The 10,441-nt window shown below is 42.4% G+C and overlaps 1 protein-coding gene across 2 annotated transcripts in view; it reads right to left on the bottom strand.

The window, feature by feature from the left end:
* Positions 1-10,441, bottom strand: part of LOC116036813 (nesprin-2-like) — a 135,333-nt gene that overhangs the window by 52,102 nt on the left and 72,790 nt on the right. For both annotated transcript variants that reach the window (XM_031280481.2, XM_035994507.1), the window contains 4 exons: positions 7,718-7,949; positions 4,227-4,421; positions 2,519-2,644; positions 1,268-1,423 (listed from right to left, as the gene is read on the bottom strand). In XM_031280481.2, the coding sequence (XP_031136341.1) occupies positions 1,268-1,423; positions 2,519-2,644; positions 4,227-4,421; positions 7,718-7,949 (709 nt within the window). The remainder of the gene's footprint in view (positions 1-1,267; positions 1,424-2,518; positions 2,645-4,226; positions 4,422-7,717; positions 7,950-10,441) is intronic.

Genomic DNA, 10,441 nt, shown 5'->3' with positions numbered 1-10,441 from the left:
ACAAAAGAAATAGTGAACTCTGTGGTTAAAAAGCAGTCTGTGCATAAACACTGCAGATTTGAGAACTGTCACATTACTCCTTTTCAAATCAAACTTTAAAAAAATTAAGTTTCTGCATAAAGCCTTTTCCCCTCCCTCGGCCTCTTCGTCCTGGAGCAGTTTGAGGAGCTAAATGGTCTCACCTGACACACACACACACACACACACACACACACACACACACACACACACACACACACACACACACACACACAGTAAGTGACTGTTTGAGCTGAGTTGTGTTATGTTAGCTCTTCTTGGATGGGCTAGCTTGGATTTTAAATATAGTCCCATAGAAAACAGGTAGGATCATTTTTTAAAAAGGGTCCCGAAGGAGCTAAAAGGTTTAATGGTCATGCACTTTATATGAACTCTCTCTGTAGGAAGCCACAGTTTGCACCAGTGATACTTTTCTTGGTGATTTCATTTCATTTGATGTGAGCCAAATTACACACATCACTTAAAATACAAGCTTTTCCAAGTCAATACCAACTCATGCTGTGCAGCCCAACATTGTTCCAAGGATTTGATTTGAAACTTGAGTGGCGACCCCAAAGTTTTCCAGAGATACCAAATATGCCAGGCTGAATTTGGGAAAATGTGTATGAAATGATGCACGAGCAGCACAACCAGACTTTTTCAATTTGATTGAATGGAGCAGCCATTGAAACAAAAGTCTTGGGTAATTCTGTTACTGAACTATTCAGTTCAGTCATTGTAAATATCATACAGCTTTAATGATGAGCTGAAGAAGGAATATATACATGATTATCGCAGATATTGTGTAACAAGATGATTTTTACAACCTTAAAAGATATTAAAGGGTACCACATGTTAAGGCGTTAAAAATGGGTCTAAAAGTAAGAAAAAGTTGGTTGACAGTGTCATGCGCTCTTACTGTGCACTTTATATGAATCTCTGCACCAGCGATATCTTGAAATGACTTCCCAGGGTCATTTAAGTTCAAGCCAGATAAAAGAAAACTTGAATACAAGTTTTAAAAAACATTTTCAGCAAAGATGTTAATGATCTTGGAGATTTCCTCTGTCATGTTTTTGCCATACTAAAAACATTACCTACACAGAACTACAAAGTAAAGTACTTTCACACAGGGAATAGGGTCAAATAAAAAGCAGATAAAGAGCAGAAGCAGCTTATTTTAACAGGTAAATGTTTGATCCAGACTTGAGTCCCGTCTGGTTTAGTGTATGACAGCCAGCAGACTAACCTTGAGGCAGAGTTCCTCCCACTGACAGTGCAGGTGCTCCGCCTGCTCCTGCAGCAGCAGGACGTCGTCAGCAATGATGTACTGGGACAGATCCGTCTTCATGGTGCTCAGCTCCGTCAGGCTCTCAGCCCAGTCATCCAGGGAGTCCTCGTTCTCCTGCATACCATAACACACCAACCGCCACAACAAACCGTCAACGACCCCCCCGTCCACTCACAGCTCGCTGTCTCACAGCTACACCCCTAATGTCTCTTTCTGCCAGGCCCCTTTCTCTCTCTCTCTCTCTTTTTCCCCGCCCAGAGAGAGGATTAAGGGCCACAGGCTGCAGGCCGGGCCAGGGGGGAGGGGGGAGTGTGGAGGGGGAGGGGATTGAGGGAGGGGTTGGAGGATAAAGGCTGGGATGGGTCACAGAGGATGAGTTGAGTCAAACCTGTTTTAAACTTGGCTTTCTTTGCTCTCTTGGGACTTTAAGTGATTATTTCCACTCAAACTCAAACTGCCTGAAGGCACCAAGTCTGTTTGTAGTTATTCCACTGTCTGCTGATGTCCTTACACTGTCTACATCTCTGTACCTGTAGTTTATATATTTTGAAAAGGGGCGTTTAGGGCTGCTAACTGCTATGAAAAGTTACATGAATGTGAGCCTGTCATATATGATTCCATAGATAAGACTCTTGTCTTTTTGTCTTGACGTGGTCAGTTCAGAAAGAATGATCGGTTATGAAAATAACCACAGTACAATGCACAGCAAAGTATAAACCTGAATCCTTAAAGGAGTACTTCCATATTTTGTGAAATGTGTTTATTCAGGGGGTCAGGGTTGAAATGGGTTTCAAATGATTCCATTCTTTGAAAATGTTCTTAACCATGTTTGAGACTGCTTCAAACAGTGGATACATCTCTCCACCAGTGCAGCCATTGGAAATTCCTCCTAAATTCAAAACTTGAGGTTTCTCTGAATGAGCAAAGCCCAAAACAGACGGTACAGAGGGAGTCCTGGTCAAAATATATATAAAAAATGTATTATCAGTGACATATTCTGTCCCAAGTTACTCAGCCGGAAAATCAGCCTTTGGCTCCACCCACTGAGGTTTACCCAGCCAATGAGATTACTGCTGCCGGCAGAGTGGCTCTGTCTCTCCACTGTATGTTCTGTAGAAATAAAACTCTGCCAGTGGACGGAACCATTCAAAATATACTTCAGCATTATGGGACATTGTAATTTGGGTGACCAGCTGTTTGCAGATGTACCTTGTTGTATTTCTCGGCACTCTGCAGCTCATCGTCAAACTCTGGCATCGACTGGTTCAGTCTGTTCTTCAGTTCCTTCAGCTGCAGCATGCTGCCTGCTAGCCCGGCCTCGCAGCGCTTCCAGTTCTGAGACACAATATAAAAAAACATTGATCATCCAAATCAATGCAGTGGGTTCTTAAACAGCTGATTGGCTTAGAGAATGAGCAGAGAGCTATTTGGACTAAAAGTGGATTGCTCCTTTTTTACATATATACCTGGACAGATAATCTCATGTCCCGTGATAAGTACCTATATACCTATAAGTCCTTCTTGTTGCAAGCAAGAAAGCCATCACACGGAAGTGGCTGTGGATAAACCCGCCATCTAAGGATGATTGGATTGTAATTGACAGCCTAATAAACTGTATGGAGAGAATGACCTTTTCCTTAAGGTTACAATTTGACCACTATATTAAGGTCTCGAGAAAATTGTAAGGAATTTAACCCACTCTAATTGTAAATCCCTGTTTTTTTCCCAGTGTGTTTTGCCTGCACTGTAGTATGGCCCATGTCTCTTTTTTTCCTATTACCCTCTTTTCTTTCTTTACTGTTCTTGTTTAAACCTGAAAAAAACAATAAAAAGAAAGTTTAAAAAAAGAGAGAGAATGAGCAGAGAGCTATTACATTCCTTTATCTCGGACTTCCTAAACATGTCCACTGTCTTTAATAACCATTAATTAGAGCAGATTGGATTAACTCGGCCGCTCTCAGGCAAACAGAGACGGCTGTCAGAGGCTACAGGGGACATTTGCAGGATTGAGATGTTTCCACAGAGACAAGACAGGTGTCTGTCCAGGTTGAATAAACAAAGACTCAACTCTTACAATCAGACTCTACTGTATTGTAGCTACCTGCAGCTGATTGATGGCAGCAGGACACTGAAAAGGTGGCTGTACTGTACTTTGTTCCTGTTCCCTCTTTTTAAGCTGTAATGAGCCTTTCCTGCAACATGCTTTAACATGGGTTTGCCTACATTTAGTGGGTGCACTATAGTACTGTAAAACGACGGGGAACTGAAGCCGGTATCTCTGCTCTCTTCAAAGCCACCAGACTCCTTTGACAAAAACAGTCATTTTACCTCACAGAACACGGGAGTTGCTGCTCTACTGCTGCCTCTATCAGTTACTTTGTTTGTGGTATTGTGTGACTTTGGTGGGTTTTTGTTTTGTTTTTTTGAAACATTTTATTAAAAACAGAATCAAGTTTATAAAATAGATATTTTGTACAGTTTAGATTTTAAACAGAAAAAAGACACAAACAACAAAGTGACAGAGCACAACAAATTATACACAAAAGGCAAAGAAATAAAAATACAAAATATAAACAAAAAAAGCACACAACGCACCCACCCCACTTAGTTGGAATCATATGCATACATACAAGTCTGCAAAATATGATAGAAACAGCTGCCATATATGAAAAAACTTGTCAGTGTTTACTCTCATTGTGTACTTAATTTACTCAAGTTTCAAGAAAAACATTACATCTTTAAGCCGACTTTGGTGTTTTAAAGGGTTAGTTCGGAGTCACCAAAGTCACACATTTCAGAGAATTGGCCGACTGAGATCAAAACTGTGCAGTGAAATACATCAACAAGATGTTCCTGACAGCATCACTTTATCTCCTGCTAAACCACAATAACAACTTGACACGGAGCGACAGATTACCTTGACGATCGCCTCGGTGAGTTCCATCCTCCGGCCCAGCGAGCCGTGGATGTTGTCCCACTCCTCCTGCAGGGATCCCAGATCCGTCTGCAGCCGAGCCTGGGTCTCCTCGTCCCCCATGGAGAAGAGCTGCCGGCCGACTTCCAGAGTGTGGATGAAACTGCACTGATACCTCTGGAACAAAAGCTCTGTGTGCTGAGGAGCAAGATGGAGGATAGAGAAGGTTAAAGATGATTCTTTTTTTTTGTTTTAAAGGAAAAGGGAGGAGACAGAGAGAAATCAAGAGAGAAGGTTAGCCAATGAGCTGTTCTGTGGTCTTTACAGTGAAGGGCTTACTGGTCCCTTTTAGTGAGAAGCTGTTTATTGTATCTTCACTCAAAATCAATTTAAATCCCATCTCTTCTTTTCATGGTAATCAAAGCATCAGAATGGAAACGCTCTTCCTCGTCTGTTTTTAAATGTAAATGTAATCAGCATCAGTTGTTTCCTCTTCCTAAATCTCAAAATCAGCCCTCAGACAGCTGTTTTTTTCTGTCTGAATAAACAACTGTTCTATAGACCATCAACTCTCTGCAGGAGTCTTTGACAGTCCTGAAAATGTACCATAAAACTGTTTGGTTGTTTCTGGAAAGCCTGACAAGTGCACAGAGTGCTTTCTAAAAAAATAGGGCCAGAGGTAAAAGGTAGCCTTTAGTCAAGCACTGTACTTACTGTAAGTACAATTTTGAGGTTCTTGTAGTTTACTTTAGTAAACACTTACAGTGGGGCTCGGAAGTTTGGGCACCCCAGGTAAAAATTTGTATTAATGTGCATAAAGAAGCCAAGAAAAGATGTAAAAATCTCCAAAAGGCATCAAATGACAGATTAGACATTCTTATAATATGTCAAAAAAGATAGATTTTATTTCCATCATTTACACTTTCAAAATAACAGAAAACAAAAAAATGGCGAGAGTTTATAGCATGCACCGCCCCCTTTGGAAAGCTGAGACCTGACAGTGTCATGGATTGTTCTCAATCATCGTCTGGAAAGACCAGGTGATGTCAATCTCAAAGGTTTTAAATGCCCAGACTCATCTGACCTTGCCCCAACAATCAGCACCATGGGTTCTTCTAAGCAGTTGTCTAGAAAACTGAAACTGAAAATAGTTGACGCTCACAAAGCAGGAGAAGGCTATAAGAAGATAGCAAAGCGTTTTCAGATGCCAATATCCTCTGTTCGGAATGTAATTAAGAAATGGCAGTCATCAGGAACAGTGGAAGTTAAAGCAAGATCTGGAAGACCAAGAAAAATATCAGACAGAACAGCTCACAGGATTGTGAGAAAAGCAAGTCAAAACCCACGTTTGACTGCACGATCCATCCAGAAAGATCTGGCAGACACTGGAGTTGTGGTACACCATTCCACTATAAAGAGATACTTGTACAAATATGGTCTTCATGGAAGAGTCATCAGAAGAAAACCTCTTCTACATCCTCACCACACAAATCAGCGTTTTAAGTTTGCAAATGAACATATAGACAAGCCTGATGCATTGTGGAAACAAGTTCTGTGGACCGATGAGGTTAAAATAGAACTTTTTGGCCGGAATGAGCAAAGGTACGTTTGGAGAAGAAAGGACACAGAATTTAATGAAAAGAATCTCTGTCCAACTGTTAAGCATGGGGGTGGATCAATCATGCTTTGGGGTTGTATTGCAGCCAGTGGCACAGGGAACATTTCACGAGTAGAAGGAAAAATGGATTCAATAAAATTTCAGCAAATTTTGGATGCTAACTTGATGCCATCTGTGAAAAAGCTGAAGTTAAAGAGAGGATGGCTTCTACAAATGGATAATGATCCTAAACACACCTCAAAATCCACAGTGGATTACATCAAGAGGCGTAAACTGAAGGTTTTGCCATGGCCTTCACAATCTCCTGACCTCAACATAATTGAAAATCTATGGATAGACCTTAAAAGAGCAGTGCGTGACAGACAGCCCAGAAATCTCAAAGAACTGGAAGACTTTTGTAAGGAAGAATGGGCGAAGATACCTCAAACAAAAATTTAAAGACTCTTGGCTGGCTACAAAAAGCGTTTACAAGCTGCGATACTTGCCAAAGGGGGCAGTACAAGGTATTAACTCTGCAGGGTGCCCAAACTTTTGCAGACGCCATTTTTTTGTTTTCTGTTATTTTGAAAGTATAAATGATGGAAATAAAATCTGACTTATTTTGACATATTATAAGAATGTCTAATCTATCATTTGATGCCTTTTGGAGATTTTTCCATCTTTTCTTGGCTTCTTTATGCACATTAATACAAATGTTTACCTGGGGTGCCCAAATTTTCGAGCCCCACTGTAAAGGGGTGGTTCAGAATTTTGGACATAGGACCTAATTTCCAAGTTAGCCAGTGTGTTATTTATCAGTGGAGACCATTTTCAACACTTTTCATCCAGTCCTTCCAGTTGCAGAGTTCACTGGTGCTAGGCTAGCGCAAGTCAACAGTATCTGCTAGCCTGCCACTAAAAACAGTCTTACCCAAGGCAAATAAATTATAACGCCAGACTATCGATGTAAATGTCTGTGTTGATAGAATAATGTTAGAAATAAAACTACCCTTGCATCTCAATGATTTTTGACATTTTGAGGGACTAGTTTCTCTGCAGCGGCAGAATTTTACTTTGCTCCAGTTCGTAGTACTGTGCCGAAAAGTAAACAGAGAAGCGCACTACAGTCGGGATACCTAGTAGTAGCCTAGTACAGTGGTATTGAAGCATTGGATTGGAAACTAAAGACTAGGCAACATGGTGTTTCAGTGTGCATTTAGAAATTGTAAAAATAAACCAAACAGATGGGCACCACAAAGTTTCCACAAATTTCCATTGGGAGATCCAGAAAGGAACCAACTGTGGCTTCTTGCTGCTGGCTTGGACATCAAGGCGGAGACTCTACTCAAGTGGCAAATGTGTAGTGATCATTTTAGACCAGACGACTTTGAAAAACCCAGCAATCTAAAGGACCACAAGTCACTGACAACGAATGCGGTTCCATCCGTCTGTCCAGATGCACCAACAGCTACTGATGAACAGGTAATAAGTTTTGGTAGGCTACTCTAGCTAATAAAGCTAGCCCCTTTCATAATGTTAGCCTAGCTGCTACTGATAGATTGACCATAGCTGAAGAATAAAATCAGTTTTATGTCTGTGGTACAATCTGAAAGAGACTTGCACCAATCTCACGAAAGCTGATTGGCTGCAATATAAGTTGCATGTTGGTCTCATTTGTAGTCGTAATACAGCAAAATTATATTTGGACTAGCGATAGAAAGAACAGCAAATTTAAGACTTTTTAAGGCCTACAATTTTGATTTGAAGTTTTAGACTTTTTAATACCCCGCAGAAACCCTGCCACTAACTTCCTCACAAAATGTAGAAAATTACCATAGTTTCCGTGTCTGTAATAACTGATTCCCTGATATTCCAGCCCTGCGGCTGTCCGTCTCACCTGGAGGTCCTGGAGGGAGCGTGGCAGCTGCTGCAGGCTGCAGCGGGCCGGTCCGGCTGGGGGGAGGAGGGTATTTTTCTCGGACAGGAACCTCTGCAGCTTCCTCAGGCTGCGCCCGTACAGATGCCAGTGTTTCACCAGCCCCTCCACGAGGGAGCACCGCTGGTCCACCCGCTGCACCACCCCCTGCCAGTGCTCCCTGAGCTGGGCCAGCTTCAGGAGGAAGTCACTCCTGGGCACATTAACACAGTAAGGAAGCATTGTGTGGGTTTATATTATATTGACACCAATCCAGTACCATTTTGTTCATAGGACTTGTCTGACCTCTCGCAAGCTGTATTTAATGAAAGTTATTGGTGATGCCTCATGCACTTTATGTTTGCTGAAGATCTTGGGCACGCTTTTAACTTCGGGCTTAAGATGACTTTTTTGGCATTTTAGGCATATATTTGATAGGACAGCTTAGACATGAAATGGGAGAGAGAGGGGGAATAACATGCAGCAAAGGGCCGCAGGTCGGCATTCAACCCGCAGCCGCTGCAAGGACTGAGCCTCTGTACACAACTGGAAAGTGACTTTTAGTAAAATAAAGAGGGTGAGGCAAACACACCTTCCTTTTTCCTTCCTTTTATCATTTTTGGGGGGTATTTTAGGCCTTTATTAGAGAGGACAGCTGAAGACATGAAAGGGGGAGAGAGAGGGGGAGTGACATGCAGCAAAGGGCCATGGGTTAGAATTGAACCAATGGCTGCTGTAACGAGGACTAAGCCGCTGCAAATGGGGCAGGGTGCATGCTCAACCAGGTGAGCCACCTCCCTGGGAACGTTTCTTTATATGTTCTGGGAGTGCGCCCCCTTCTGCACGGTTCTGGCAGAGTGTTGCCTCCGACCTGATGTCATTCATATTGGGGACAGCCGCACAGAAAATGGTTGGAGTGTGCTGGAAGCCCCCCCACACACTTGGCTTTTTTTTTCTCGACATTGTTTATATGGAACTTTCAACAGGCCGCAATAATGGAGCTTAAGACGAGAATGTGGACATGTGGCTTCTAGCAGCTGAGTCGTTAAAAGATGAACTAAACTGGAATTTGAGTAAAGGTGATATAACAGATGTATTTTATTTCTTCTCATTGGTACAATGATTAAAATGGCTGAATTTGTTAAAAGGGATAAAATGGTACATTGAAAGTGTTGTTGTTGTTACACGGGCGCCGCCATGTTGGAATTCCACAATCGGCTACGTCACTGGCATGGTAAGCAGCCATGGAATGTAAACAGTCTGAGGCTAACGGACATGGCTGAGGAAACGGAAACCAACAGGTCTAGGGGGGGGTTCATACTGTATTGCCCCTGGCTGCAGTAATGAATTGTATAGGGCTAAGGCAGCTGGGGTTACGATACATTTCCACAGGCTACCTTTGACAAGGAAACCAGTCCTCAACTCATGGCTAGCTGCCTTAAAACTGGCTAGCCCTCCGACAGCCCCTAGATTTCGAGTCTGTAACGAGCATTTTTTAGCGACAGACTATTTAGAGAGCTGTAATTTTGATTCAACAGGGTCACTGGTGAGGGTTAAGTCCAACAGACTGTACAAAGGCAAAGGGCTGGATGTAACGTTGTTGTGACATACACAAAACACGTACATTTTCACTTACACGCACAAATAAAGCCTGACGTGTAGGCTTTATAACGTTCAACAAAACTGAGACTGACACACTGGGCATTCATTGAAACTGAGTCACAAAACCAAGATAGATACCAAACGATCCAAGCACTTATGTCAAACTCCACAAGCTAGCGCTCCGACCATAGACTGTATAAATAAACCATGACTCCAATGATATCACAGATCAATAATAACGCGTTACTAGCTGCTAACTAAACCACAGCGGGTCTGTAAACAGAATCCAATGTCCCTTTCTACTCACCCTGAAGCTAGCTGATGTCTCAGGGCACATTGTTGATGCAGAGGGAGTTCAACTCACAGAAAAAGCTGCTAGTTCCATTATAAGAGGTATCTGTGCAGTATCCATTTGTGCAATATCCATCAACGACCACAAGGAAAAAATCTGCCAACTCTGCACTAGCCTAAAGTAAACGGCAAAACTCGTGAATCCTCCGTGCATCCGTCAACCTGGGGTGACTCTCCTACGTGCAGCAAACTGTTTTTTTTTTTTTTACTTTATTAGGGGTCCAAGCCCGAGTCTGTAAGAACCGGCAATAGCAAAGCTATGCCGTTCATACAGCAGGGCTGTAGAACCCTATTGTTTTTCTGCTGATTATTCATCATCATTATTATTCTTCTCCGCCTAAAACTCCGACTACAGCCTAAACCGTACATGGTGGGGGGTTGCCGTTTTCAGGACTGGTCCCAATCTCCGCAAGGACCTCAGGCGCAAAAATTGACCCACTACCACCACTAGGTGGCGCTATGGCAGAAAAAACGCGTTTGGCCCTATAACTCCCGCACCGTACACCTCACATTTAAAATCCATATATCCACGTGTTCCCTGGATCCAACTGAATCACGTGATATAGGCCACGCCCATTTCCGCCTAGACTTTTATGCGTGAAAAATCGCGATTTATCAAAAACCTACTTTTTCGAACTCCTCCTAGACTGTGCGACCGATCTGCACGAAACTTGGACCGTAGCATCTTCAGACCGACCTGACAAAAAGTTAATAAAAAGATTTTTTATAGGATAAAAATTGCGCATATTACGC

This window comes from Sander lucioperca, chromosome 18 (assembly GCF_008315115.2).
Source record: "Sander lucioperca isolate FBNREF2018 chromosome 18, SLUC_FBN_1.2, whole genome shotgun sequence".
NCBI lineage: Eukaryota > Metazoa > Chordata > Actinopteri > Perciformes > Percidae > Sander > Sander lucioperca.
This window is presented reverse-complemented; position numbering and strand designations above follow the sequence as displayed.